Source organism: Dendrobium catenatum, unplaced genomic scaffold, assembly GCF_001605985.2.
Source record: "Dendrobium catenatum unplaced genomic scaffold, ASM160598v2 fragScaff_scaffold_231, whole genome shotgun sequence".
Classification (NCBI taxonomy): Eukaryota; Viridiplantae; Streptophyta; class Magnoliopsida; order Asparagales; family Orchidaceae; genus Dendrobium; species Dendrobium catenatum.
In genome coordinates this window covers 3,897,869-3,913,560 of record NW_021318693.1, presented here as the reverse complement: position 1 = coordinate 3,913,560, position 15,692 = coordinate 3,897,869, and the positions used below count along the sequence as shown (strand labels likewise).

General features: G+C 33.5%; 1 protein-coding gene across 1 annotated transcript; it reads left to right on the top strand.

Annotated features, from left to right (window-relative positions):
• Positions 1-4,155: 4,155 nt before the first annotated feature.
• LOC110098073 (BAG family molecular chaperone regulator 4) lies at positions 4,156-14,142 on the top strand. The gene is made up of 4 exons (XM_020824785.2): positions 4,156-4,617; positions 5,047-5,303; positions 5,397-5,543; positions 13,603-14,142. Exons 1-4 carry the CDS (start codon positions 4,422-4,424, stop codon positions 13,801-13,803), a joined length of 801 nt encoding a protein of 266 aa, XP_020680444.1. The 5' UTR covers positions 4,156-4,421; the 3' UTR covers positions 13,804-14,142.
• Positions 14,143-15,692: the final 1,550 nt, after the last annotated feature.

The window sequence follows — 15,692 nt, the reverse complement described above, 5'->3', positions numbered from 1 at the left end:
AACCATGTACAGCATTTTCTAATAAATTCCTAATCGTTGGAGTGCCTCTCATTTATTTATCCTCCCAAGAAGTTTGGAATTTGGTAAAAAAATATCTCAAGAAATGAAATGTTCCATAGTAATTAAGCAAGAGTTCCTATGATAGAATTGAAAAGCCGTGATGGAGAAAATTATGAAGATGATACAAATCTTGAGCAAATTTGGAAATATGCTTTCCAACCGTGTAGAACCAATAAATGACTAGGAAAGATAAATTAGTCAACTATTGTAAGTGAAATGTGCCAATGAAATTTCTATCATTTTCACAATAAATTGATATAAATCAGTACAGCAGAACTTTATTATGATGAAAATTTTTTTTTTACATATATTCTGTCATATATGCCATCCAAGTACAAAGACATATCCATTGCCAACGCTCTAAATTCCTGAAGTCAGAAAAGAGAAAAGTGTAAGATTGCAAATAACCATTGGAAGAAGAGTTACAAATGGTGTAAAAAAAATATTGCCGCACTGAGAACAATTGATAAGAAGATATAAAGTCTAGAGTAATTTAAATTTAGTAAAACATGTTCATCTCAAAATAAGCGGATGAAGTCAATGATCAAGCACATTAGGAAAGCCTACCTCTGTTGAAGTTCATTGGCATCCATAACACCCTTCCTCTAGCTTACGGAGCAGGTTTTTCCGATTAGAAAGCCTGTTAATATCAAAAAAATGTTAAAAGTATACATAATGAGAATTAAATACATCAGGGAATTGTTATTTTTTTTCCACTGAATAGTAGGCAAAGTGCGTCCTCACAGCTCACAAATGCGATCATAAAAAAATCAACTAGATTAACAATAAAAAAAAGATGATGGAAAGAAGAATTTGAATGATATATAAAAAAACTGCTGTACAAACTGAAATACATACCTGTTCTGGAGCTTCCTCCTTAGTATGTGGATGCCTTTAGTGATATCTTTCCCCTTCTCCATGAAGTCAAATCAGGCTAAAATGAGAAAGCAAGTGCAGTATTAACAATTACAAAGTTTCTACAAGAGGCAACAAACCAAAGTTTAAAAACATGAATATGAAGCAAATTTAAAAAGTTGTGATCCATTACGCTCATATTTTCCCAAACAAAACTTAATTTTTAATTTATTCCATTAATTAAATAGATTTGTATCCACTTCAAATCTTAATTGCATTAAAAAGTCTGATTTATGTGAGATTATTCAGCACACAATAACGTAATCGCTATTGAAATCTTTGTGCTTATAAATTGAAGCTAACGCAAGGAAAAAGGAACAAAGCACAAATGTTGGGCAACAAATGCCATAAACATAAATAAAATCTGCCATAAGAGAGTAAGAGAATAACAATTTGTAGTCATCAATGAAACAGGCCGCAGAACAACAAAAATAAAATACTGTAACCATAAACCATCCATAAATGAATGCCATATTGGAAATTAGTCATCCTAAAATTTTATAAAAGCTTTATGCCAAAGGAATGTATTGTGTTTGCATTACAATGTTGTTAGAATCGGTCTGGAGGGACTACACCCCTTAATTTTATAATGGAGGCGGACCCATTCTGCCTCAGAACTCCCGCCCCCTTTGGGTGGGGTTCAGCAAGCATTTGGAAGGAGCAATTAAGGCTGGATTAGGAGGGAAAATTCAAGGAAAGGCTGTTTTGGGATTTACATATTGTTTGTTTTAGAGTAGGTTGTTTCCCCTAGGATAGGGTTATGTGTATTTTGCTAAAACTAGATTGTTCTTAAGGCCAGCTAGAGATTTGGGAGAGTCGGATCTTCCTCTCTCCAATGAAGATCCATTGTATCTTATTTGTTTTCTTCAACATGCATCAATTTTTAAAAGGGGTTTTCTTTGATTATTCCTTCTTAAGTTCTTCTTGGGGGATTGTTTTGGGCTGCTTCGAAATTAAATGTCAGCAAAGGAATAGCATAGTTTCTACGAGGACCTTCCATATCAAATTGGTTTAAAAAGCTTTGTCTTTGCGGGAAAAAAAAGATTCATTGCTGATTTATGTTGGCGTTTTGGCCGCCTTCGTATTGATAATTTTTTGTTGTTTGAAACAAACCAGAAATCCGCTATTTTTTAGACGTTTTTGTTGTTTGGAGCCTAGATTCAGGTACCAGATGGCCGGAAGAAAGGTAGAAGTGTTGGAACGGGAGAATCGGAATTTTGAAATCTGAAATTTTCGGATCTCCAAACTTAATTTTAGATTTCAAAAGTCAAATTGTTCACGCCTTTCCATGAGAAAATCTATGGGAAATTTTCCACCCCATCATGGACGAAATGTTGAAGAAGTTGCTTGAGGGCCAACGTCCAAAAGTGATGTGAATGCAAAGTGATTGTTTACCACAATGATTATAAAGAAAATTAAATTTCAGCTTTACAATTTAACTCAAATATAACGTAATTTTTAGTAAAATTTTATTTTTAAAAAAGATAAATATTTATTTAAAATATAATTTTCTTCAAAACAAGATAAATTTAAAATAATAATAATACATTATGAATAAAAACACATAATTTTTTTTTGTAAATTATTTATTAAAAATAAAAAAAATTATTTGAAATTTAAGATTTTAATAAAAATAAAAAAAAATTCTGATGTACCTCCTCTCCAACACAACACTAAAAAAAGAAGTTTTGAATTTTTTTATTTATCTCTCCTATTTTATTTCTCTATGTCAACATTCAACTTATTCTCTTTAGTTTATTTCTCTCTCTTACTTTCTCTCTCCTAAACTTTTTTTTTTTTTTTTAATTCCATATTTATTGGCTTCTTGTTCTGCTGCCAAAATTTGGAACTCAAATAGAGATCAATAATGGACTTTGCTGCAATACAAGTTTTATAAAGTCATTTAGGATGTTTCATTTCAATTTTATATTTTGTTCTTATTTTCAGTCAGTACATCTCTTGTTGTTAATGTTGAAACCTATGTTATGTTTGATCTTGTTATGAATATTTATACCATAAAATAAAATATCTGTAATATTTAGCTATGCATCAAACATGGGAAGCTAACATCTTAATGAATGATGAATATAGATGGTGTAGGAGCTATGATGTGAGAGTGTTCAAAGACTAACTCTCTTTCATGTACATAACTAACTTGGAAGGAGAAGGAAAAACTGTTAAATTACGTGCGCATAATAAGGTAAGACATAAATGCGAATATATGATGAAAACTCAAGAAAAAAGTCTTCATGTTCTATGATTGAGCAAAGACGAGAGAAATAAAAAAGATTATAGGGTTTTGTTGACTGGTGTAGTAGATTGTGTTCGGTTTCTATCAGACCAAGAGTTATCATTTCATGGGAATGATGAGTCATCCAGATTTGAGAATCGAGGAAATTATTTGGAGCTATTTCATTTTCTTGATAATCATAATGATGAAATTAAGAACATTTTATCCGCACATTATTCAAGCTCATATTTGAAGTTATCTTCACCGAAGGTCCAAGAAGAAATTTGTTCAGCTGGAGCTGCAGAAACTTTGATATCAATCATGAAAGATATTGGTGACTCCTACTATGCCATTTTGGTTGATGAGTCTCGTGATATTTCAACAAATGAACAACTGGTTGTTGCAGTGAGATATATGGATAGTTTATGTCAAGTTGTTGAAAGGTTTTTAGGCATTAAACATGTCGCATCGACTAATGCAATTGCCTTAAAAACTGCCATGGAAGATATGCTTGAATTTTGTTATAAATATATATTTTATCTTTTTATAATTTTGCCCTCCTAAGAATTAAGGCTAACAACGCCCTATTTTTTTTAATTCTTAACATGAACAATATAATATGATTTTGATTGTCTGAGTGTGGCTCCATTATATATATCAATATTATACATAAACTTGTTTCTTATTTTTCATCTAATTTTAACCATTATATTTAAAAAATAATATAAGTTATATGCCTATTGATTATATATAAATTATTTATAAATATGTAAATATTGCATGAAATATTTATATATTATTTAATATTATTTATATACAATGTAACGACTTAATTTTATATTTAATTATATCATTTTTTAGTTTAATTTTTTTATTAACGTGCAATATAAAATATTTCGTTGGCCAAGCAACTTAATAAATGTCGGAGGCCTATAAATAAAAGGCACCGGCCACCGGCACCTCCAAATTCCAACCAAACCAAAGTCGAAGCTACTAGATAGCCCTCCGTCAACTACTGCCCAATGGCAACCGCCAAGCGAGTTCTTTGGCACAGCAAATCGTCCATTTAAGAGCTTTTTCTCCGTATCTCTTCCTTTTTCCCGAGTTTTCTCTTCCGTGAATTCTGATAGAAGGAATCGAGGAAGGCAGCCTTTCTCCATCGCTCAACCACCGCAATCTTCTCTGGCTCATATTTCTTCTTTGGCTTCGTTTGAGGATGAGGGGATCGAACTCGAAGCCACGGGCGTCGGAGAACGGGAACGGCGAGGCTGCGGACTGGGAGCTGAGGCCCGGAGGGATGCTGGTGCAGAAGAGGGAAGATGAGTTTGACTCTGCGGTTCCATTGATCAGGATTAAGGTCTATCATGACTCGTATCAGCATGACGTTACCGTCCCGGCCCAATCCACTTTCGGTAATTTCTCATTTCTCTCGAAGCCTCAGGCCTTGTCGTTCTTCAAGTCAACCAAGCGAGTTGTTGTGTTTTGATTACGGTTTCATTGTGAATCGCGTGTATCGGGCGATTCGATTGAGGTTGTTAAAAATGGCCAAAAGACGGTATATAATATAAACTGTCTTTGGACTTTGAAGACTTTAGGTTTTCCTTTTCGTTGGCCAACTTCTTAATCTGATTTTATAATTGAGAAATTAGGTTTTCCTTTCTTGTTAGTATGTATTTGGGCTGAAAATTGTGTGGCGGGCATGGTTTGTTTATGTTTCCATTTCTTTGTTATTTTATGTTTTCTTTGTAGATACATGCTTGATTTTGTGTGATGGAATGTGTTTTTTTGCCTTGTGAATGGATTAACTAGAAGTTAATTAGTGCGATTTGTGTGATCTAAAGGGGAACTGAAGAGAGTTCTTGGTCAAGTGACTGGTCTCGCACCTGAAGAGCAGAGGCTACTTTTCCGGGGGAAGGAGAAGGAAGATCATGAGTACTTGCACATGGCTGGAGTTAAGGACATGTCGAAGGTGGTTCTATTGGAGGATCCTGCAAGCAGGGAGAGGAAGATTGAACAGATGCAACGGAATCAAGGAATTGCTAAGGCATGTGAAGCTGTTGCAGTTGTAAGGGATGAAGTGGACAAGCTTATTGAGAAGGTGTACACCTTCTGTTGATTTTTAAAAGAAGAGCTATTACATATCACTTGTAATTTTATTTAATGTGATTTTTTTTTTTTCCTTTTGGTGCAGGTTAATGCCTTGGAATCTTCTTTGCGCAGGGGTACAAAGGTACCAGACCAAGAGTTTGTGGTTTTAACCGAGTTACTTATGAGGCAGTTGCTCAAATTGGACAGCATTGAGGCAGAGGGTGAAGCCAGAGTGCAAAGGAGAAGTGAGGTATGCTATTTTTATTGTAGGAAAAAACCAATTTCATTTTATTTCTTAAAATTGTGGATCCTGATATTATTAAATAATATCACATGTATTGAGTAAGTAATATTTTTATATCCTGCAGCTATTAGATAACAACATTTTTTTTTTCAAAATGAATCTACATTTTGGTTCAGAAAATGGATCGCTTAAATGTCAAAATAGTGGATTAGAATACTTTTATTTATATGATTGCATATATTCGTTGTTAGCATGTGTTGTGAGTATTATGATGACTTGGGCTTTCATAACGAAAACAATATGAAATGAAGCAAACAAGGACGACAGGTGACTTTTTTTTATGAATGAACTATAATGATGCTCATATTTGAAACGGCTGAATATAGGCTCATAAGTTACTTTCCTTTATATTCCTTTCTTCATAATACACCCGCTTACTAATTCTATCCTCTAAATATTCTTGATTGATACTTTGCTATGCCATTCAATTGCATGATTATTTATTCTGTCTGATCCTATTATTCTCTCTATTTAAATCATGATTGGATCTAGCTTTATCTTCTACCTCGTAATTCTAGTTTCAAGGTGCCTTTCCAAAGTTTCCATATCCAACAAGCTCCAAAAGGAATTCTTTTTTTTAATCAATCTTTATTTAGAAAGTATATATATATATATATTATATATTTATATATATATATATATATATTTATATATTATATATAATAATTCTAATGATACTTTTGCATCCTATCCTACAATTTGATTCAGCATTTTATAGCAAAGAGTACGAAGGATGGATATTGTTTGTACTTTGTACTAATGGAGAACCATAGATTATTCAGGTCTAATGATTCAACTACATGCAGGAGGATAAGTATGAAAAGAAATTTGATACTTACATGTATTATTCTAGTTGAGGGATCAAAGGCACATGTTGAGGTTTTTTTTTGTTTGTGGGGGGGGGGGGGGGGGGGGGGGTGGGGATTGAGCATAGTGGGAATTTGAAAAGCAAATCAAAATGATCAAACATTACACTAACTAGATAATGTTGTGTATATGGGTGATCAAGCAATTAATACTTACCAAGTGATTTATCAAGCTCTAAGGAGAATGATGAAGACCTCACTCGACAATACTATCATAATAAACTTATATGCGTAATATGCAACCTACAGTGCACAAGAAACTACAGTGTTAATAAAAGATAAGCTATTTATGAGTAATGTGATTAAGTAATCATGAATATATTTAATATTAATCAAATTAGTTATGATTATCATTCAATTAATCACTCACAACAATTGTTTACAAGATATTTAATTGTGAGATAGGAGATGTACAATGTGTGAGAGAGATTATAATAATGCAAAACAAATATATAAGTATATGTGCATAATTTGTGATAATGATGGAACACATAATGCTAAGAATGTGTGTGATAATCTAAAAGCTAATCTAAATATAAACTTTAGACTTAGGCAAGTGATCACATTCATTAACATATTTAAGTCATATAAGCATATAAATTGAATAAATGTGAAGTATATGTAAACTATACTAAGTGAAATAAACAAATACATGTAAATTTTTCTATAGAGGAAAGAGAGAATGATTTTTGTGTATTCAACCAACTCCTACGTCTGCACTCATGCCACAGCATTGTTTAAGGATTCAATAAACCACAAACACAGATGAAGAATGGTCAAGGTTAAACAATTGGCTAAATAAGCCTCGAGGTATTTTCATCCGTTAGGCGAGCGTAAGCCTCGGGCGGTGTGAGGCCGTAAGCCTCACGGCGAGGTTGCTATAAATGAGAATTTAAGGGTTTATGCAGTTAAATAATAGTAAATTTTTATCATATAATAAAAATATTAAATGACAAGTTGATAATTTAAGTGGAAAGTAAGGAAATAGTTGCAATAAAATCTTGTCCCAAAGTACAGAACCACATAATAAAGTCTATCAAACACTCCCAAAGAGTACAGATAAGAAAGAAATATTAAAAAATCATTCCCATTCACTAAAGGATCTTTCAAGGAAATCTTCTTCTTCAATTATATATAGGAATGTTATATCTTCCATCATCTTCCAATGTTACTCACTTTTTTCTTCCTATTCAATAAGAGATGATTATTGTCATGTTAATTGCCACTTGATATGTATAATATATTATATATAATATATATATAATTATATTATAGTATAATCGTAATATGCATCTAAGAAGTTATGGAATACCTTTAGTTGCTTGTTGTGCTGCAGAACTAGTGGATGTGCCCACTTGATCTACTTCGCCCCTCAAGACGTCCACACTTAGATCTTCTAGTTACAGGTCTAATAATGACAAATCTGTCTGAATATGGTACTCTTTTTCAAAGAAGCTGTAATTTCCTCCTTCACCTTATTCGGAACATTCGCACAATGTGCTACATTCTTATATGAGCCGGATAAGTGTTCCTTCATGCAAGTTACTCCTCCCTTCACCACATTATCACAAAAATTATATTTTAAATACACGTCTTCTCGCCGCCTCTTATATCAAATTGCACACTGTATTTTCGAAAAGGGTCACGTCGCAATGACGTATTTGTCTTTTCCTTGCCCCATAACCATGTTTCCTAAAACACAAATGCAAAATAAAATACAAAAACATAAAAATAATAAACATGAATATGAAATAATATTGTCCAAGAGACAAGAATTCACATTTAAAGTCCTCACCCCTTCCTCCTCTCCTATAGAGTCCAATGTCTCCCAATCAAAGCATGCACTCATGAAGTAGTAGACTAACACTAACAACTATTACTAAAGATGATGAATACAATAATATGCTGGGCTGCCGGGGGTCCAAGGGGGCGCTGCCCCCTGGCGGGGTTCGACCTAGTGGTACCGAGCATGTATGGAAAATTCGTAAGTACTTTGTATGGAAAGATACCTAACGGTACCGAGCATGTACCTAGCGGTAACGAGCATGTACATAGCAGTATCAAGAACTATGACCCTAGCTTTCCTATAAGTTGAAAAATCAAACCCTAAACTTAAAAAAAAAAAAAATCCTAAGAACACTTGAAGAAGTGATGTAGAGGGCGGCCGGAAACAAAGGACTCACCGGCGAGAGGCGACGCCGGTGGGAGAGGCGGCGGAAACATGCAGGAGAGCCGGATTGGGCATCTGCATGCTTCCTGCGCGGCTTTGGTTGACGTCTTCGGTCAGGTAAGTGGGTCTTCAGTCGGGTAAGTGGGTATAAGGAAGAATTTAAGAGGTTTTTAAGTAAGTGGGCCCCCATATTAGAGGCGTACGCCTCAAAGGAAATTGCGCAATAACTCTAGTGAGGCGCGCCTCACTCCACCTGAGGCATACGCCTCATGATGCCTGAGAATTGCCTAGGCTTTGAGGCTATTTTGGAGCAAATTGCGCAAAGGCGCGCCTTGGATTGCGCAATTTTAAACTATAGAAGAAGTATAGAAAGATCAATTTGAATATTATTTATTTCACATGCTAAATTTCTAAAATTTTGCAAAGATTAATTGGTATTCCGTATTCTTCTTGATGTATATATTTTTTTATTTATATTTATTTATTATTATTATTTTATTCTTCTTGATACATATTAGTTAAGTTAAAGATACTTAGGTTTATTGTTTAAATTAATTGATTTTTGGTTCATCTAAAATTAAACCAAATTGATCAAACTAAAGATTGGTTTTGTTTAATTTAGTTTAAAAAAAATAGTTTGTTTGGTTTTGTTTTATGAGTTTTAAAACCATTTGGTTTAGCTAAGTCGTCAACTAAACTAACTGAACCATCAAAAACAACCAAATGCACACTCTTCCTTACGAGGAACAGTTATAGTGTAGTCTTAATGTAGATGTTATGACATAGGTCTTGCAGGTGACTATTGTGATGCTGGTCTTGCAAGTAATGACTGCAATGTAAGCCCTATATGGTACAACTATGACACATCTTTTGTTCGATCACTATTGTGCAAGTCATGTTGTGCTGCAAAACTTGTTGCAACACAAATCTTATTGTAGTGCAAGTCTTGTTGCATTGCAAGTGGGGGCTGCTCGGAGGCTTTAACATAGAATCCATACAACCTTCTAATACTAAAAAATTACCCTAAGATAATTGAATGATGGTCATTTATAATTTTTATGAAGGCCTTCTTAATATTTGTCCGAAATATTCACATAGTTATTAATAATAAATGGCGTAGATCATCATGATATTTACCCTTTGGCTGACTTGACCGGCATACTCCTAAACTAAGGCTAATTCTAGTGGCTAGTAATGGTCTAGTGGAGATTATCGCACTAGTATCTCCAATCTCAATTATGAATAAACGATATCATAAATTTCATTGCTATGAGCTCATAGGTGGGTGATAGGTTGAACTTTTGATTGTCGGATTGGCAAGGATTTTTACAAAATTCATCGCCTTTAATTTTGGGTTGCCAGAAAATGGTGACAATGCCCTACTATTTGATAATAAGCTCTATTAAAAGGTGATATTAAGCTCTATTAAAAGGTTGGCATGAAATTTGATTGTGTTAGGGCTAAAGAAACCATCGTGGCATGGAGTTTGTTGGAGCATGAATCTCAACATTCTTGATCATACAAGCAAGATTAATCCATAGGTGTTAGTTTTGAAGAACACATCAATTGAAACATAATTTTTTGATATTTTATAAAAAGTTCAAATACTTCCTTTTTCAAATAAGAATTATAATGTATCATATTTGCAAGATTCGGGGAGATTGAAATAGTGTCCAATGTGAACCACTCAACCACAACTACTATCTATCTAGGATGTTCCTCTTGGAATTGTGGGTTGAGTGGCCTTAAATTAACCCCTTTTTCTATATGGCAATTCACCAAATTTTGAGCTAATAAAAAAAGTCTTGCAATGATTTGATAATTTTGAAAGCCCAAATGGTGTTGATAAATGATTTCAACCAGCTTTCTTTACGTGGATCTACATAAAGGATGACCTAAATGCTATTTTAAAGCTCTAAAATGATCTCGTGATGACTTTTATTTAGTTAGGAATTAAAATTTATTTCAATGTCATGATTTGGCCTATCTAAACTATTTAAAATAGCTTAGGAAAAGTTTTGGACCTATCTTGGCCCAAGCCTACAAGGTTGGGCTCACTCGGCTTAAATTTTATCACATATAAGAGATTAAGGACCAGGTATGTCTCCTTTAAAAGGCAAGTTTTTGGCTCCTTCCACAACCAATTCATCATGGCTTATTGCTGAAGACATTAAATGGGTTAATCCAATTGGAGGCGAGCCCTAGACTTACTCTAATTGGAGGCACAACATACCATCTCTATGAGCTATTTCTACCATGTAATACCCCAATTAGAGGTACTAAACACGATTTAGAGGTGGTTGTAAATACCTGATAAGCCTGGTACTTATAATTTTCATTTTGTCTAATGACTCCAAAATCCAAAACAATAATAATATTTTAATATATACTATATAATACATTTAAGTTATATATATATATATATATATATTTAAGTATATATATATATATATATATATTGATCAAGGCCCTTCTTCCACTTCATTTTTTTGCACTTACATCTAGTCATCCATTGAATGAAGCCAACTCTAGCCATGAACTTCTCTCAATTGACATTGCCTCTAGCTCCAATCATTGGCCACTATTACAAATCATCAGTAGCTCTCCATCCATGCCACTAAACTTCTATGTCCATGAAGACAACTCTAACCATGAACTCCTCTCCATTGACATTGCATCTAGCTCCAATCGTTGGCCACTACCACAAACCATCAGTAGCTCTCCAACCATGCCACTAAACTTCTCTGTCCTTGATCTCCTTCTGGCACCACTTTGATGCCTGCCTGCCTCCATTAAGAACTCAGTTTTGTCATTGACCACTTCAAATCATGCAGGGAAGCTTCCTTCCATTTTCCCCACCAATCTCCAGCTTTGTTTGCCTGCTCACACGCAACTGGCCTCCTGTGATGATTGTCATCAATCATCTCCTCTTGAACTGAAAGAGGCACTTCTTAACCCTAGATCAGTTACATTAGCAATAGTTTCAATATGGTAATATGGTATTATAGATGGAGATGTGGTGGTTAGTGTGATTTAGCTTAGGTGTGAATTTGATTAACTTGTTTTAGCAAATTTTTTTGCTCTAGTTTTGAATAATATTTGTGCTAGGGGTGTGCATTTGTTTGATAAATCTGAAAATTTAGTTATTGGTTTTAAATTTTGACATTTTTTTATTTTTTCAGATTTTGCTTTTCTAAAACCGATCAAACCAAAAAATGAATTATATTATTTTCAAATATTTAATCAATAAAGTCATATAAATAAACAATTGACAAAGATCAATGTAGATACTATTTATTCCACTTTCCAAACTATAAATTTAACCAGATTACTTAGTATTCTTCATAATATACGTTATTTAAATTAAAGATAGTCATGCTCATTTCTGAAGTTAAATACATTTTGATTCATTTAAAGCCAAATTTAACTATTCTAACTAAAGTTCCGTTCAATTTATTTTTGTTTGAAAAATAATTTGGTTGGTTTAATTTTTTAAATTTACAACCCAAAACAATTCGTTTTGCTAATTAGTAAATCAAATAATCCAAATCAATCAAATGCATACTCTTAAGTTGTATCAAAATCTCTTTCTCTTCCAAATTTTATCAAAGACTTAAGGATATTGTATCTTGACTTTGAAGTCAAATTATAGGGGGAATTAAAGATCCATATCTAATACATCGAAGGCTTACATTACAACTCACTCTCAAGACTTGTGTTGTAGCTACCTCTCTTAAGCATTATTGCCCTGCAGGTAGCAAGAGCCACACTGCAACTCTGAATACTCTCCAACTCCTATAGTATTTACAACCAATTAGCTTGAGGGGCGGCTTGGTGTTGACTTTTTTTTTTGTCCATGGCATCTTGTATGAAAGTCCATGGCATTTTGTCCATGGTGTTGATATTTAGGTCAATTAAGACAAACTCACACACATCACATACGTGAGACTCGAACTAAAGACCTCTTGGTTGATAGCCAAAGCTCCCAACTAACAAACCAAAATGAGTTGCATGCACAACGATTTTTCACTGTAGTGTTCTGAACGGTTTTTCACTGCGGTGTTCTATTGAAGTTGGTCATAACACATCTAATGTCATCACCACCAGCCTTTCAATAACATTGAGAGTACAAAAATCGTAGAGTGTGCATTTATGCTCAATAAAGTTGTTATTTATGATACATCGACACTTTTTTAAGGAGGTATGTAATGTTCGACCCGTGTTGGATGCAGACATGAATCTGACACAACACTAACATGTGTTAGACATGATGAAAATACTCAATGCGCAATGTCATCTCAACATGATGCATGTTTGATGCCATCTCAACATTGATAATCAACACCATCTCAATATTTATGTGCAACATAATCTTAACATTGACACCCTACGCCTTTAATATCTATCCCCACAATTACACCCCTATACCATCTCGAAATCTTATATTTGTCCAATGTCATCTCAACATTGACGCCTAGCGACATCTTGACCGCAATGCCCAATGAACGATATCAACCACCACTATCGATAGTGTTGTCGTCTCCTCTCTTGACTTCTGGCTCTCAACATCTTAATCTTAATCATTTAAAGCACAAATTTTAGTTAAATGACTTAAAATTTCTTTATTATTTTTAATATTCAGCTTATTTAATTTTCACGCACTATTTTTATGATATAAAAATTACAATACCGTGCCATACCTGTTTGTCCTATATTTTCAATAATTGTCATGTCACATATTCGTGCCCTGTCTTGTAATTAGGATATACTGATCTAATTTTAATTATAATAATTTTAAAAAGTTAATCTGTCAAAATTTTATTATATTTAATATAAATATCTTAACATTTTCTTATTTTATGGTACATTTCAGAGTGAAGATCTATAATATATTCAAATGTGATTTAATTTTCCTCTGGACTGTAAAATTCGTGCCGACTCATTTTTATGCATTACAAATTGTCATCAGGTTCGCCGCATACAGCATTACGTGGAGTTGCTTGATGCGCTAAAAGTGGCAGCCCGAAATCCAAATCCCTTAAGCAACAGCAGCAATGGAACCACAGTTACCAAACAATGGCAGACATTCGACTCAGGTATGGGGAGCCTAACTCCACCCGCAGCTAATCCATTTACCCAAATAAATAATGAATGGGAAAAGTTCGAGTAGAACAAACAAAGCATATCAGTAGAGAGATTATTCTGTGCGGCGTCCGAACGCGTCCGGAAGTCAATCCGGACTCATCATATCATCCAATACACCGTGTATTGAATGACGTGGCGCGTCCGGACGCCGCACCTAATAATTTTTCGTATCAGTGACATGAATGCTACCAGCCTTTCTTTCTAAGTTTTCGTATAGAGTAACCTATCCTTTTGAGAGCCCCCAGTGCTACTTGTATATTATGTTGGCCTTATCGAACTATTAGTTATCCTTAAACAATTTTATCATAACATGACTGAATATTTCAGTATGTTACAGAGAAGTTAGCTCTCTTTTTCAGTTTTTGATTGTGCATCTTATGATGTGTTGTTGTCTAAGGATTCATTTAGGATGATTGTAGCTTTTTATAAAAATGATTGTAAAGCTATTGTGAAAGCTGCTATAGAAAGCAACTTTTTAGTATAAAATTTTTTTGAAATTATTGAAAAAGTAATGATCAAATTAAAATTTTAGTTGCAGCTTGAAAAGCAAAAGAATGAAAAAGCTGTTACAAATGAAGCCTAAATTGATAATTATCTGCACTTATGATCCATTAGCCTTAAAAAAAAAGAAAAAAAAAAAAAAAATCCATTAGCCTTTGTGACTTGGACAGCTTCATTCCAGCTTACAGTAAGTTAAGGGTCTGCTAAATTCATTTTGTTTTATGAAAATTTAAGGTTAATGAAATTATATGTGAAAATTTTAAAATGTCTTTAATGAAAGAATTACTGAGGACTTTTTGTCAAGCTAGAAAACCCTTTTCTTGCAAAAGGGTATATAATCTAGTTTAAATTTTGAAGCGTTGGGGCATCTCTAACCGAAAATCTCATTTTTCACTTCAAAATGTCGTGAAACTAAAAAATGCCATAATTTATCTCCAATCGAACGTCATTTTTTTTTCTGTAATAGTCATTATCTTCTTTCGCGCGTTTCTTCGGCAAGTTCAGTAGAGATCAAAAAATGATGAAGATGAACAGTGCAACGTTAATATTGGCGTCGCACTGTTCATCCACGATAAAATGATGTAAGAATTATCACTCTGTTGGAACGACAAGCCGTTCCATTGGAGATGTTCTTACGAACTATATTAGCTAATAATTGTAATCTGAGAATGTCGTCAATTTTTTGCAAATCATATAACAAAATAAATAAATATTACTAGTAAATGAATATTTTATTTAAAATATGCTCCTAATTTTTTTATTTTATTAAATATATTAGTCTGCAATCAAAAATTTTTCGATCTGCTCGATGTACATATATATGAGGATAGATATAATTTTGTAGTAAATTAATACGTTAGAGATATTATTCTGAGTCATATTATTATTAACCCCAGCTCTACAAAAATTTGAAAATAAATTTTTTCTAAATTTTTATTAAATTAATTTTAAACTTAATCTTAAAATTAAATCCTAATACCCCACCGGGCTTAGGTGGGTTGGTGGGCGTGCTTGGTTGGGAACCCCCCATCCCAAGTTTAAATTTCCTCTCATACGGCACGACTCCGTAAGTGGAGAGAAAAGAACTGTGCCCTGCACCTGTGGGGTTGGTTACTGGTAAACTCGCCGAGAGATTAGTGGACATCGCCAAGTGCTTCAAAAGCTGACATAGCAGCAGGCCGATATCCCCGTTCAAAAAAAAAAATCCTAATCTCAATCTAATATAGAAATTTATTTATCAATAATATGCAGGTGAAACAAATTGAGCCTTCTAAATTTAAATTTTTTATCAAAGGCTCAAAGCCAATATTCATAAAGGTTGATAATAAACTTTTTCCAAATCTATCACATAATCACATGTTACATTAATTATCTTAGCTTATTAAAAAAAAAAAAAGCAGCTCAAATTTAATT

Bases quoted from the DNA above. Each gene is read 5' to 3' on its own strand.
- LOC110098073 (XM_020824785.2), top strand. From the start codon at position 4,422: ATGAGGGGATCGAACTCGAAGCCACGGGCGTCGGAGAACGGGAACGGC. The intron at 5,304-5,396 runs GTGTACACCTTC...CTTTTGGTGCAG, and splicing joins TGGACAAGCTTATTGAGAAG to GTTAATGCCTTGGAATCTTC. The intron at 5,544-13,602 runs GTATGCTATTTT...AATTGTCATCAG, and splicing joins GAGTGCAAAGGAGAAGTGAG to GTTCGCCGCATACAGCATTA.